This window comes from Urocampus carinirostris, chromosome 3 (assembly GCF_059441175.1).
Source record: "Urocampus carinirostris isolate Australia breed hairy pipefish chromosome 3, RoL_Ucar_1.0, whole genome shotgun sequence".
NCBI classification, from domain to species: Eukaryota; Metazoa; Chordata; class Actinopteri; order Syngnathiformes; family Syngnathidae; genus Urocampus; species Urocampus carinirostris.
This window is the reverse complement of record NC_142351.1, coordinates 35,371,731-35,387,197: the sequence shown is the minus strand read 5'-3', so window position 1 is coordinate 35,387,197 and position 15,467 is coordinate 35,371,731. Positions and strand designations below refer to the sequence as shown.

General features: G+C 38.5%; 1 protein-coding gene across 2 annotated transcripts in view; it reads right to left on the bottom strand.

Moving 5' to 3' along the window:
* Nucleotides 1-15,467, bottom strand: part of LOC148369555 (plexin-A1-like) — a 319,574-nt gene that overhangs the window by 161,319 nt on the left and 142,788 nt on the right. For both annotated transcript variants that reach the window (XM_088331618.1, XM_088331619.1), the window contains exon 4: nt 8,839-8,970. In XM_088331618.1, coding sequence (XP_088187744.1) covers nt 8,839-8,970 — 132 coding nt within the window. The remainder of the gene's footprint in view (nt 1-8,838; nt 8,971-15,467) is intronic.

Below are 15,467 nucleotides of genomic sequence, written 5' to 3'. Positions count from 1 at the left end.
GGTCTTTTTTCACTCTGGTTTTAATCAGAGGGTAAAGGGGGGCTGCTATTGTCATACGTAGGGGCATAGCCTCTGAACCCTCTTTTACTATTTGAGACACAAATGGCTGTTTTGTTATTCTTTCAGGTAAATTGTTAAACATCCCTGTAATCTAGGCCTCATCAGCGCTCCAACATGGCATAATGATAAATTGATAACAAATTTCATCTCTTCCTTACCCAATCTAACAGACCACATGCTCATCATTGGCGGTGATTTTAACTCACCCTTGCCGATCCCTTCCCCAGACCCGAGACCCTATATAATCTGCGACTACCCTGAAATTCCGCACAGAACAGCTGGGACAGGCCGAACCATGGATAACTGCTTTCCCTTTTCACAAGGCATTTTCATTTTTTCCCAGGTGCATCATAGATTTTCCCGGATAGATTTATTTTTGATGGGTAAGAAATTGTTACACATGGCTACTGCCTGCAAAAGCAAGTTATTTCTGATCACGCCCCAGCATCAGTTGCCATTACCTTCATTAAGTACAGACCTACCCACAAATCCTAGAAATTAAACTCCCGGTTACTTTCTTAAAGTTTAAGGGTTTTTTTTTTTTAATCAATGACAGCTCCAATAGTAGTAGTGGCATACTATGGGACTGTTTCAAGGCTTATATTCGCAGACAGGTCACGTCATTCGTATCTCTATTTAAAAAAAACGAACGTGCTAAACTACAAGACATCTCAGAATAAATAAGCAGTTGAGACACAATACAACCCCTAGCAAAAAGTATGGAATTACCAATCCTGGGCAGTCCCACTCTCAGAAAATGGCGACAAACCGGGAAAAATATCCATATACCAGGCGTGTGCACCATCTGCTTCTAGGATTGATCCTCACAGACCCAAATGAGATTTGTGAAACCTACGATTACTACAGATTACTTTACTCTTCTGAGATGCAGTCAAATAATTGGCAAGGACTTAAAGAGCTAGACAGTTTGTTGTACCTTCAAGTACACACATTTTTTTCTGGCTATCTATTTGGCCTGATATCAATCACCATTATACAGGAAGCCATAAGGTCCATGCAAAGTTCAAAAACCCCTGGCCCGGAAGTTTTTTCCGCAAAACGTTTCTTTCTACTGTACTAGCTCCAATTCTAGCGAGAATTTTTAATGATGCTTTTCAAAGCGAATGTTTCCCTTTACTTCTCAAAAAAGAAAAGGACCCCCTCCTCTGCAGGAGTTGCAGACCAATCTCCCTTTTAAATACTGACTTCAGAATGTAATCCCTACACTTATACACCCAGATCCAACCGGCTTCATTTCGGGCCATCAATCCTAGACAATACTAGACGTTTATTGAACATGATCTGCTCGTCATCAGACTCCGGACCAGCTGAAGTTCTCTCACTAGATGCAGAAAAGGCGTTCAACTGATATCTGTTTTATCTTTTCGTGAAGTTGGGATTTAGCTCAATTTTTTTTAGCATGGATGAAAATTCTGTATTCCTCTCTCATAGCGAGCATCAATATTAATGGTGTAAAATTTGATTCATTTCCGGTATCTCGTTGTTCCCGTCAAGGATGCTCCCTCTCACCTCTCTTATTCACACTCGCTGTCGAACAACTAGCTCTGTGGCTTCGGAGCGTAGACACAGTTCATGGAATCTCCCACTTTGGCATGTCTAACAAACTGTCCCTGAACGCTGATGACCTTTTGCTTTATATTTCAAATCCAAATATGTCGCTTCCTTCAATTTTGAGAATGTTATACAGTTTCAAAGCAATATCTGAATATAAAATAAATTTGCATTAAAACGAATACCTCCCCATTAATCTAGCTGCCGAGATTCTTCTGCTGCCATGTTACCCTTTAAGAAAACGTATACACTAAAATATCTTGGCATAACTGTGACAAAGTCACCCGCAGATTAATCTTTTTTGAACTTACTACCATTATTAGAACAGTACAAATCTGACGTTACTAGATGGAACACACTTTCACTGTCCCCAATAAGTAAAGCTAATCTTTTTAAGATGACGGAACTACCCCGACTCCTCTGTATGTTTAAATATGTCCCCGTTCTCATACAAAAAATGTTTTCAATCAAATTACACAATTTTTGTGGTGTAAAAAACGTTCTCGAATTACGTTGACCAATCCTCATCTTCCCAGGTCTCTTGTTGGTGTAGCATTGACAGACTTTCGTAGATGATACTGGGCTCGCAATATTAACAAGCTCCTTTTCTGGAATTCCGATACCCCTCCTGATAAACGGCCCCTCCGTGCCAACATTGAACTTTCTTCCACCTCATTTGATTTATGGTCAATGGTTTCCTCCCAACTACCTTTACCACTGAAGCAAGGTACACAAAACTCAAATGTACAGAGCACTTAAAAAAATTGAATCAATTCAGAAAACCATTTGGAATTCATTCAGAAATGTATCATTTGAACCATCCTAAACTGATCGTGCTTTTAAATTGTGGGAATTGTGGCCTGATCACCAGCGGGTGCTCCGTAAGTTGTTGTCGGGTCCAGAAAGGAACTGAGGCGACGTAGGGAGAGAAGGCTACATAACAACCCTCACAAGATATCCTTGCAGAGTCTGTATCACAAACGCCAGATCCATTACCCTTGAAATGGAGGACCTGGAGCTACACCTTGTTGGAAACCACGTCTGCGACGGTTGTGTTTTAATTATTGTGGAGACCTGACCTAATTAGAGGCTATCCCGATGCCAGCGTGCAGTTAACCGGCTTCTATCTAAATTGCTTCCTTACTCTGAAATATAAAGCCTTCCAATGTCTTTGCACCTTTGTATAATGACAGCAAAGACCATGCATTCGACTGCAATTATGTGTTTTGTGTTTTTGTTTGATGATTTGTAGTTGTAATATATAGTGGTGGTTATATGAACATACAGTTGTATACTCTCAGTCGGTAAATACGCCATATCGGGAGAAGTTTGACTCGTGGGGACTTTTATGAAGGTGTGGTGTTACTTTGTGAATTCTCACTCTTTTGCTGGGGATTCTGGTCCCACAAAAACAAATTGATTACTGTAATTTGCAAAAACATTCCTTTGTCAAGTATCTGAGCTGTATACTGGTAATCAGCAGGGCAATATTCTTCTTTTTCAGCAGGTGGCAGCAGATTGCGTTGTTTAAAGAGACATTGTGTATTCCCCATAAAATGAAAATAATGTATTGGGAAAAGTAACTTGAAAATGAAAGAAATGATCCATTTTATAAAACAAATTGCTCCGATAATGAAGCTTTGTGCTATTTGTGATGCTTTTTGTTGTTTGTGCTCCATGTAGAAAACAAACACTTCAAAAGTGAGTCTGACTTAGATCATGTCCTTGGCTGACGCTTACAAGGTCCCTGGTTATAAACTATTGTTTGAGAAGTGAGATTAGAGCCCGAAATATCAAATACTAGTGTCCTTTTGTTTGCCGAAATAAAGCCAAATCGCCATCTGTCCCAGTGACATTGCAATCCCGGCTCGGCTGTTTTTATTTGATCCCAGACCAGATACAATGTTTACAAGGAGTATGAATGATAGAAATCTGCATTTTATTACAAACACTATTTTCATCGACAACAATAGGATACATTAAGATCAAAAGGCAAGGTTTTATCTGTTTTCATATGCATAATATGATATTTTTGTTGTGGTCGAGGTAAGATAATAATGTGACCAAATGTTTTTTGTTCATCTTTTATCAAATACAATTAAGGTTGTTTGTGCAAGGCAGAAGTATTTCATTGGAATGGAAGGGTTTTCCTTGAGTTTTGTATTCAATTGAAAGGCCAAGTAGCTGGCCCATGGGAAGTGATCACAATATTTGGAAAAGCCAACGGGAAAATGCATAGACCATACATTATGGCCCATACGGTTAAAAAACGCGCATGTTCTGTATTTTCAAAATATTTAATTGTAACGTAGTAGTAGTGTGAAATTTATTTTTAAAATGTGTGATTGACCACTAGACCAAAATGATTTGTGTTAGGTAAAAACCTAGCAAAAATTCGAAATTTTTCATTTGATAGTGTATAGTTTGAAGTTAGATATATTGACAGGTCTAATGTATTTGTAATTGCAAATGAAGTAACCTGAGCACAGTCAGGATTTACTGCTACTTCACCAGAACCATATTTAGATAACGAAAGGAAGTCCAAAGAAAATACAGTAATACATATACAGATAAGCTGCTTGACACACGAGAAATTCAAAATTTATTTTGTGCAGAAGTCTTGCCAAACACACAAGGGAAAATCCAAGTTATAAGAATTTTCAGGTGTTAACACTAGAGGCAACTTGAGACCGTTCAATGCCAGATTCAACTTTAATTTTACTCTTCAACGTTCCGCGGGCCGCCAGACTGTTGATAAAAATATGTGTTCGTACGATGTCACTAGTCACTGAAATCACTGGAAAGCTTAAACTCTTGGAAAGATAAGTCGAACATTTACAACAATTTCACAATGCCTTATAAATCGGCCAAAGTAAAATGCACAATTTCAAATATTTAGTGCCGTAAATTGGTCTTCTCCAAATGAACACTTTTGGAAACACCTAAACTTGACCTTAGAGAAACGGGTACAATACAATGTTTAGTTTTTAAAATTAAGAATAAATTTGACATAATACCAGATAAGGCTTCAAGATATTGTCTCACATGTTTTCAAGCTAAGAAGCACACGCTACACTCATCTGCAGGCATGTATTAGTTTTTTTTCTCTTTTTAAATCAAGCAAGAATAAAATATGTTTTACATCTATGTGTTCCAACTGAGATTACTAACGGCTAGTAGCACTTGCAGTAGTTATTTTAGTTTTGGACAAAACCTAACACTTCTAAAGAGATCCAAACCGCTCATATTCTCCAAACGGTTCAAGAACAGCATTCAATTTACTTACTGGGTACATCGTGGATTGGGATTTTAAACAAATTTTACAGGAATTTCAAGGGGTTAAAGTTACAGTAACTTAAAGTGTATAGTAAGCGCTCACGAATCACTAACTGTCTCTTGTTCTCCTTCGCTCCTCCGGCATCACACATACACCTCTGTTACGTTAACAACTGCTGACTTCCTCCATGGTAAATGCTGATATTAAATTCTCATTTTATTTTGTCAATATCATCTCATTTCTCTTATTACTATGTTTAATTACGAATGTGCCTCTAGTGATCAAGAAGATGTGTTTTACAGCTACAGTAATTGTGGTTGATATGGATGCTTAAGAAAGGTTGGGAACTGATAAATGTTCAATCATTTCGTATCGGAAAAATGCGCTCGTAACTTAAGCAATTTGTGTTATGAGCACAGTCCTCAAATGAAATAATCACGTATGAATGCGTATCACGTGATGTGTTTGTCTTCCGATGCTTACAGCTTCGGAAATTAAAATACTGTCGATACGGATAGTCATTACTGTCAAACTGATAAACAACACGTTAGTCCAAAAGTGTTGGGTGCACAGAGTACTTCAAATTGGAGAGGCTCCTGCTAGCCTCTCATACTACATGTGTTAACTTGCAGAGTGACACCTTATGCTGTCGGAAGCCCCAACCGGGAAAGCACTTTTCTGCTGAACTCCAGTTTGGATCTAAAACAAAATAAAGTTATCACGCAACAGGAATGACAAAAGGAAACCGGGCGCATCTCACAGTCCAATTATTTTGTCCCACAATCATGGCACGCAAACTCGCTTCTCGGTTTCTGCCAGTTCCCCAGAATAGTTATAAAAATTTTCACTGTGCTTTTACTGTCTCTTCGAGGAAGGCTTGGAAAGGAGAATCCAAGCACTGCGGTCCATCTTTCCATGCAAGCATTGTGCTTTTTACAAGGCTTTTACCCTGCCATCTTCCCAGTCACAATGCTCATACGCTCATGCATGTAGTAGACCTATCAGTGCACATCAAAAAATAAAACACTGGCCTTTAATAATTGAAAACGGGCGAAGAGCCAATTGCTGTAATGTAGTTGACGGCAAATGAAAGGAAACATATGGGGGTCTTACAACCTGACTTACTTAAATGCTTGTAACACAGCTGAGAAAACTGCTGACTGAATCTCAAGATATTTACGAGAAGAACGCAAAGATTATATCGATGAGAATTCTAATCTCTATTAAAGCCATTTTTTAAATTGTTCTCATCCCATCTTTGTTTTTATAGCTTATGAATATTGAAGTATGAAAAGGGTGCACTGCACCGCCATCTAATAAAAGTTTAGCATTTTAATAACAATTGCTCAAGTTTTTTTTTTTTCATTGTTTCGTCTCCTGAGAGGTGCTCTCAATATACGAAGTTCATGTTATGAAATTGAAACTTCTGTATTAAGTCCTCATCTCTAATCCTCTGTGTTGGCTTCGTCGCCCTTGACAGACAGGCTTAATTCCCTGGTGAGGCCAACACTGTCCATTTGTATCAATTAGACGAGACTTCTTCGCCGTGCTCATCCAGACACATGGAAGTCAATTATGTCTAATCTTTGGTAAATTACACGGCACTCACGAGGCAGTTCTGTCTATGTGCCGGGAACATCTCACTGAAGGTTATCGCAGTGCGGTCATTAGCTAGTAGGCGATAAGAATCTTGCAGGTAAAGGAATGAGAAGATGATGAAAAGTAGAGCAAGACAAAAGGTCATACGTATGTGCAACGAAACGGTGACCAGAGGTGACACTTTGTTCACACACCACAACATTCTTACATGCCATATAAGCATCTATTAATGATCACTCTGATTGCATTAACATTGGTGGGGAAACAAAAAGACAGAAAAACATAACATCACATTTTGTTCTTATCACTGAGTATGCATGTCCAACCAAGTTTTCACTCACCTCAGTTTGAGCTCATTTGCTAGAATTATAAATTATAAATATCATTAAATACATTCAAAAAACAAAAACCATAACTTATTAATAGGAGAAGTTTGTGCGTGTTTAAACGGACAGTTTAAGGAGAATCTGTTGTTTCTTTATAATGTTGGTGCAAACGTAAAATCTAAATTTAATGACCGTCAAAACAATTGTCGGAATAAAGCAAATATTTTTGACAAACGCCTTTGCAATTTGATTGCTGTGGCATTGACAATAATGATATGTAGTAGCGGCAAGGGAGTTGAATGTGATTGTTAGTCAGGGTAAAGTCTTGAGGTCCTAATCTCTGAATAACTGAAGGGCAGTGTGAAGAAATGACTTTTTTTGACTAATTTAAGAGTTTGTTCTCCAGAACTTTTAAGTAGTTATTGTATTTGTGTGTATGTCTCTTATAAGCCTTTGGCCTCAACCCGTCATCCTTTTTTCTTTTCAAGTGATTTGTTCGTTCAGTGATGTGACGTTCGTTGCAAAATGACTGAAAAAAATAAACACAATTTTTAAAACACTTTTGGTATTTTGCTGCTGGCAGGATATAGGACACTGTGATTGCTAATTATTATTATAATTTTTTTTCTATTTACAGTTATTTTTTTCTAATTTTTTTATAGTTGCCCTCTGAATACTATTCTTGCACTGAAGTCACTTTCAACTGTGTTTTATCTTTATTATTATCTTATTGCCTTAGCTCATCTTGAAGTAATCTTATATTTTTATATTTTTTATATTTGTAATATTCTTTTAAGTGTACAGGTATATAGTTTCTAGTTCTATTACGCTGGCAACTGTGTGGACAGCAAAGTAAGAATTTAATTGTGCAGGGAATTGTGGTTCTTTACTGTGCATAGGACAATGAAGACTTTGAATTTAAATTTGAATGCATCTTGGTGTGTTTAGGTTATGACTTCGTTCCTGCCGCGTTTGATGATGTGATTCATTTATTGATCATTAATATTTTAAATTCTTGTTGACGGTAGAGTGGAGTGTGGTGTCGCTTTTGTCTAAAGGACCATAGTCTTGCATTGTTTTTGGGTTTTACAGCTCAAACAAATCACAAGTTTTTACAGAACATGATGATGAACCCAGTATGTACGGCATGCTAGATCACGGTTATTGTATTTTTTGTGCAGATTAGCTTGAAATTTTGCTTTTTACTACAAATTATTATGACAAATGTAAATTCCTGTATTCAATACATCACACCCATCCTTTCTGACAGTGTGTTCATGTATTTCAGAATGGGCATGTATTAATGTACATGGTTTCTGTAAATAGGTGAAACTCATTTAACCCGTTACCGTTCCGATAGCCCGTAGTAAAAATAATTTCAATGTAACTGTTAGCCTCTGACCTTTTGATTGACACCACTCTTGGCCAATGGCAGGTCCACTGCCCGCATTAGATGATAAGGGCGCTTTTGATATAACGAGATTGTCTTTTTTAGCTCTGAATAACTTCAGCCAGTAGTAACCGATTTAGATTATGATTGACACATTGGTTAGTCGTTGAAATCCGGGAAAGAAAGTTGCACAGATATGCACTATGTATTCAAATTAGACCCCAAAATTAAAGTGAGCAACACCGTTCTTGATTCATTCTTACATACCATTATTATGTGCAAGTGCGCATAACTATTAATAGACTTCTGGAACCTTTCCAAAATGTTTAAAACATGTTACCTATATTTAATGTGTATCAAGACTGTGTATTGCCTGCCCTTGCAACATTTATTGCAGCCTGGTCATTCTGTAAAAGGGATAACCTCATGTGGGACCCCTTCTTTTGATTGTTCCCATGCTGGTGTCTTGAAGATTTTCCTTGCCCTGATGTAGGTTTCAGATTAGGGGATGTTGTAATAGTTTTGTGCAGACCTTTGAAACCTTTGTGATAAAGAGCTATTTCATTATGATCTGACATGACGAGCATCTGAGTCTCTCAAAGTTCACAATTTACCTGTTTATCGGTGAGCGCATACAAATATTGGTGATCTGGGCTGAAAAGCAAATCTTTCTGGATGGGGCTGCCACTGCTCACAAGGACGCTTTCATACAGCAAAGCTGGCTGGGAGAAAGAGTTGACAAGGATCTAGAAGAAACCAAGGAAAAATATGTTAGATTTGTTTTTTTAATAAATGATAGAAAAACGTCCATCTGGGTGGCTGGTTTGAAAAAAAAAAAAACAATGTATAATATGTATGTAATTGCCCGTACAAAAATGTATATATTTTACTCGAGCATAATGGATCCACTCATGCGAAATAGAAACCTCATTTTGTCCACATTTTAGCTAACAACCATGTGAGCAGAGATGTGATGAATCACTAATTTACCCCATCGCCCAAAACCATACTTAGTGAACGTTGAAAACATAATTTGAGGGTAAAATGTGTGTGTCGTTGAGAGTATTTAATTTTAATCTTGTGCATGGGTCGGCAACTCCGGTCCTTGAGGGCACCTACCCAGCATGTTCTGGTTGTTTCTCTCCTCTGAAGCACCTAATTCAAAGGATTAGGATCCATTTTAGGCTTCAGCAGATACTTTTGATGAGCCGTCCAAATGAATCAGGTGTGTAAGAGGAGGCAAATTTCCCAAATTGATATGACAGATAGGTTAAATTGAGAGCAAGGGATAGTGAGCTTCAATGTGCTGGTGAAAAATATGTTTCTGAAGAAGAAAAAAAGCATTATGCAAATATTGTAAAAATGTCCTAAAATTATTTGATGTTATGGCAACCCAATGTCCCATCCTATAAGCCAGGCTGTTCTGGGCGGGCAGACATGACCTTTTCTATTGGTCGAGGTTAGCTCGCAGTACATGCCCTGCAATCAACGGGCTCCTGGAAGTGGTCCTACCCGAGGCCAATCTACTAATCGCCCAGGGAATATTACTTAAGCGAGGCTGCCCAAAGAGAAGGCCAGTGCCTCCACAACTCTGGGTTGAGCAGCCAGTTGCCAATTGTATGAAGTAAGAAGAGAAACTTCCTTTCATTAGGACTGAAAACAAGACAAGACAACCCTGGATTTTAGGAACTCTTGAAGACCTCCTTGAATTGTCCCTAACTTTGTTCCTGCCTAAGGTGTTCTCTTCCAAGGAGGGGGAGACAAACGGACCCTAAAGCTTACCTACAACTGAAGAAGCACCTTAGGTTTTTGGACCTCACCCTCGATCTCCCAAAACCGTTTTAGTGGTTAATAAACATCTATTTGTTCAATCCTGGCAAACAGTCTCTTAGTTGCGTATTTTCTGAGTGTAAAACCCAACTTTGATTCCCCTGGTTTTCAAAATGTGTTATAGCTTTAATTTGAGTTAAAACGTGAACCTTGACAGTTGTAGTACTTTTAATGTTTTCCGCAAACTAGAATTATCAGAATCCAAAACATGTTCAATAGGGTTGCATAGATATATTTTTGGGGGCTGATTAAAACTCCAAATCCTTATAAATGTTTCAGAATTTTGCTGATCATGGTGTTACTGATAAATATTAACACCTTTCACCTTTCTGATTTTGTTTCACTATGAAACAGTAGTGTAGTTCCCTTTCTCATCCAACAGAAGACTGTGGCCGACTTTCTCAGACAGATAAGTAGTTCGATAAGTTCAGTGAAAAAGATTAATTTTAAAGGGGGACCCTTCATTCACCGATCCCCCTGTATCCAGCAAATGGAGGCCTAGAACTCAACCTGGGGGGATAAATCGGTGTAACCCTAGTCAGTAACCAAAGATCACGGTTCACTGATCCCTTAACCACCAAGGCCTACTGTTGTGTGTCTTGGGCAAGTGCAGCCTGGCGGTGCCAATCCCTCTCCAGGCTGTTTTTTTGAGTATGGGTTTGCTCCCCTACATGACAACCAATGATACTGTTCCAAAAATATAAACCGAAGTAAAACATAATGTATATGTCTCATCTCATCTCATCTCATTAGCCGTACCGCTTCTCCTCATTGGGGTCGCGGGGGGCTGGAGCCCATCCCAGCCGTCTCCGGGCAGTGGGCAGGGGACACCCTGAACTGGTTGCCAGCCAATCGCAGGGCACACAGGGACAGACAACTCATTCGGTCATTCACACCTAGGGACAATTTGGACTGGCCAATTCACCTGAAATGCATGTCTTTGGAACGTGGGAGGAAACCGGAGTGCCCGGAGGAAACCCACGCAAGCACGGGGAGAACATACAAACTCCGCACAGGAAGTCTGGAGCTGGATTTGAACCCACGACAGGTTCCCATGACATGAACTGTGCCGCACAAGCGCTAACCACTGCGCTGCCGTGCTGCCCTAATGTATATGTACACTGCAAAAATTAAATCTTACCACAATGGGAGAAATTTTGCCCTTATAAAAGTGCCCTTTTTCTTTATATTTTTTTTCAATGAAATATGTTTATTTTAAAAAACTGAAAATTACCTCATTTACAACATGGCAGATTATTTTCAGGTTCAGACGTAATTTATTTTCATTTGGGTTCACATCTATACAGAACAAAATGACAATATGTTTGGTCCACACAGTTTCCCCACAATATAAATATTAAAATATATGGATAAGGACTTGTAAATGAATAACTTTATCTATATAAATATTGTAGAAAAGTACAAAAGGAGCTTCTGGGATGGATGCTCACTTATTATTTTTGTAGTCATGTAAGATCCAATTAATCTGCGATCTGCTTAAAAAGACAATTTTACTTGATTTTACTTGAGTTTTTTTTTATTTATGTTTTAAAAAACTAGATAAAATGATTAAAAACAATTAAAAGCTTGTACTCAAAATGAGCAACAGTTTTACCAATTGGATAAGCAAACATTTTTTACAGTCTGTTATTTTAACCAATTATTCATGTACAATCAAATAAAACGGTAAGACACCATTTATTATATGTGGATGCATTTCTCACATTGCAGATCTGAACACTCTAAGGAATAAACGCAGAGGTGGAAATTTTCATCCAGTAAAGCAGGCTTGAGTGCCGTAGTCTTTGTGACGACAATAAACACAAAATAGTAGGTGACAAAATCATCGCCAGGCGAGATGCCCCACAGCTCAAGGCAGAGGGCAGTTGGAGGGGGATTCAGGTCAGTTGGCACGCAAGGGATGCAGAGTGGAACAGGTGATCAGACGCTCTCTTCTCTTCAAATAGCCTGCAGGCTGCTCCGACCTCAAACTCAAGTGAAGCTCCATTTCATCTGATGCTCAGATTTTCCTCATTTATTCATTACAATGAGAAAATTACATAAATACCACCTAAAATGAACCGTCCTTAAAGAGACAGTGTGTAATATTTAGTCCATCCTAGTAGTACAAAACACTTTAATCAAGTAAAAAACAAAAAACATTGATTTCAATGCCAGGTAAAAATACTTGAACTATAATACCATCCATTCCTCCGTTATCTGCACCGCTTATCCTCAGTAGGGTTGCGGGGGTGCTAGAGCCCATCCCAGGCATCTTCGGGCAGTGGGCAGGGTACACCCTGAACTGGTTCCCAGCCAGTTGCAGGGCACACAGAGACAGACAACACACCCGCTCATTCACACCCAGGGACAACTTGGACTGACCAATTACCCTCACATGCATGTTTTGGGGAATGCAAAAGGAAACTGGAGTGCCCGGAGGAAACCCACGCAGGCATGGGAAGAATATGGGGGATTGAACCCTGAATCTCCACACCTTAGGGCTGTGTGCTAACCACCCAACTGCCATGCTGCCACTATCATACCGATGTTATTAAAAAAAAAAAACAACATAGGTTGAGGATTTGTATTTCTTTTACATTGTGGGGTACTTACCTAACGTTGCCGGCATGTTTGTCTAGCAACTTGCTGCTACGCTGTGCTCTGTGGCACTGGTGTTTCGCATAAGATAATACAGTGCCATTGAATCGTCAAATATTACACCATGGGGCTTTAATGATCTATCAATCACTTAAATGAACCTGGTGCATACTGTCGTCTAAAACAGGGGTGGGCAAACTACGGCTTGCTTTTTAAACCGAACAAGGCATGCTGTAATGGTGGCCTTAATTAAGGGCTGTACAAATAAATGTGACTTGACTAAACTTGACATAAATAATCAATTTCTATGCCCAATCCAATCAGAACTAACAAGGCACTACCTGCGGTACTTCTTTTGGCATCCTCTGCGTACTAACATTTGCACAGTACGTAGTGTGAAATCGCAGCAGCGGATAGAGAGATAGTGAATTATTCGAAACCGTGGCAGCCGTCCACAGTATGAAGCCTCTTGGAACTGTGTTCAGACGGCCGCCTGCATGTGTTGTACCAGTGCATAACAGAATCTTTCTTCTTCCCATGTTGGCGTCAACCCGTTCCAGCGGCTGCGTGTGAAGCCTATCTCCGCTCATGTGCGAGTCATGTTGGGTGTCATCAAGAGAGCAGCTTATTTTTCTGCTTTGAGCCAAAAAGAGACTACAAATGAGATGTGGATTTTTGGAACATTCTATTTCAGGGGCCATTATCAAAAGCAAGAAAATCCAGCCTGACAGGGCTGGCATGAGCTCTGCCGCATACTTTAAAATTTGGCAGGAACACCTGCAGGAGTTTGATTAATGCGGCAGAGAATTGTGCACAAAATACTTGGTAAAATCAATAGGATAGTATGGCCATATGACCCAGGCTTCAATATACCAAGTGTTCCTTGGTATTTTGTCAAAATCTGGGATCCACTTTTACTGTGCTTGTACAGTAAAAGTGGATCCCAGGAACACTTAAGCAATTTATTTATTATAAGTAATTGTTTTTGTACTTTTTCCCTTGTTTTTAGACATTTATTTGTATGTCATGTTTGAGTGACTATGAAACCGTCTAAGGTACTTTTTTATGATTATGACCTCTTATTGCATCATCATTTTAAAGGAGCTAGTGCATGAGGTTAGGATATAATGTGCATGAACAAAACAAACATTTTTAACTCGAGATGTCTTGATCCTGGGTTGATTATTTTTTGGGGGGGATAAAAACAATCTCAATGATCATTTATCTTAACATCTTCTTTGATATTTCTAGTGTTAGGGGTCGCTTTGAGACCACAAGCGAAGAAAAACTTGCTGCGACAGGAAATGGAAGTAGAAACACTTGTAGGCATGACGTAGTTGCAAAAAACATGTTTCATTTGGTTAAATGTTTAAATGCTAATAACAAGCATATTATATCCACCTTAATTTAATACTTTTCAGTTGACAAAACTAGGAGTGGTAGCGTATTAGTAAGGTCTGATCCACATGGACTCAAATTTTCGGGCTGGATAAAGAGAGATTGAACCTTCCGTTTTTTATTTTAAATACACTAAATTATGCAGTGACATTATGATTTACTTTTAAAGACTCCAAAAGTTGAATTTGACTTTTAGAAATTAGTCTGAGAACATTGACTTCAGAAAAGTAAATCTGTTCTCTCTTGCCTTCCCATTCCCACTGCTCCACATCCCGCTTTCCCTTGGGGTTTAATACAGACATTCAAAGGACACTGTAACCTACCACAACTCTAGTTCATAAAATCCTGAGGAATTTAAGATAAAGCACTTAAACAGGTACTTGATGAAAAGAAAAGTATTTTCTAAAAATAACAATTATGTGAAAGTCAAAGATTTATAATTAAGCAGCATATCCGATGACTAAATCTATCCTGAGCTGAACTCTATTTTGTAACGTCACTCCTCTCAGATTCATTTGCAAAATATCCATGTCTGTTTATTTGACCCTCACTCATATATGTGGTAGAAACACTGATGGAGTTGACTATTAATGCAATTATGTGGCCAGTGGAGGGCATTTAAAGGACCACAATGACAAGGATGATAAACTGGCAGAGCTAAAATAGAAACTTCCTGCAAGCAATTCTCAACCAACGCTGAAACTTTCCAATCAGGACGAGTAATCATCCTTTACTCACTTGGACAAACATTCAACTTTTTGAAGAGCACTGTAGAAAGTGTCACAGTAGAAGACATTTTACAGGAGGCGTTTGTTGCGTTTTGGGCCCAGAAAGATCACATATCATCTCACAGTCACCGAAGGGCCAGAACTATGCACTTGAGGGTTATAGTAATGATTTCATTATTGAAAAGGTCAATGAAAAGCTTTAGTTTCAGGCAAAATGTACAGGTCACAATGTAAACGTGTTTAACCTCATTTCGTTGTCATCACTTCTTTAGAATATAAGCTCGCATCGTGTATGCACTTCAGGGTAAAAAATGTGATTTACCTTCAACTATATAACCTAAATTGACATGACTTGTAATATAGGGTTTGTTAATGCTACAATCTTTTATTAATCTAAACCTCATTTAAAACTCGGTTTTAGCCTAACTAGATTTTTATTTACTCATGTATTAGTACAAAAGTACAGTGAACTCCCAGTAAACAAAGTGACTTTATGTAGAACGCGGCCAAGAGCCAACATTAGATGACGTCAACGTAGCATAAAGGTAAAGATGTTAATGTTATAAATAACTTTATATTTCTCTCCAGGAAAGTGATAATACTACAATAATTTACCTTACAGTAGATGTCGACATCTCTATTAACTTTATCCACATTGAGTTGGTGTTGTGGCCAACCACATAGCT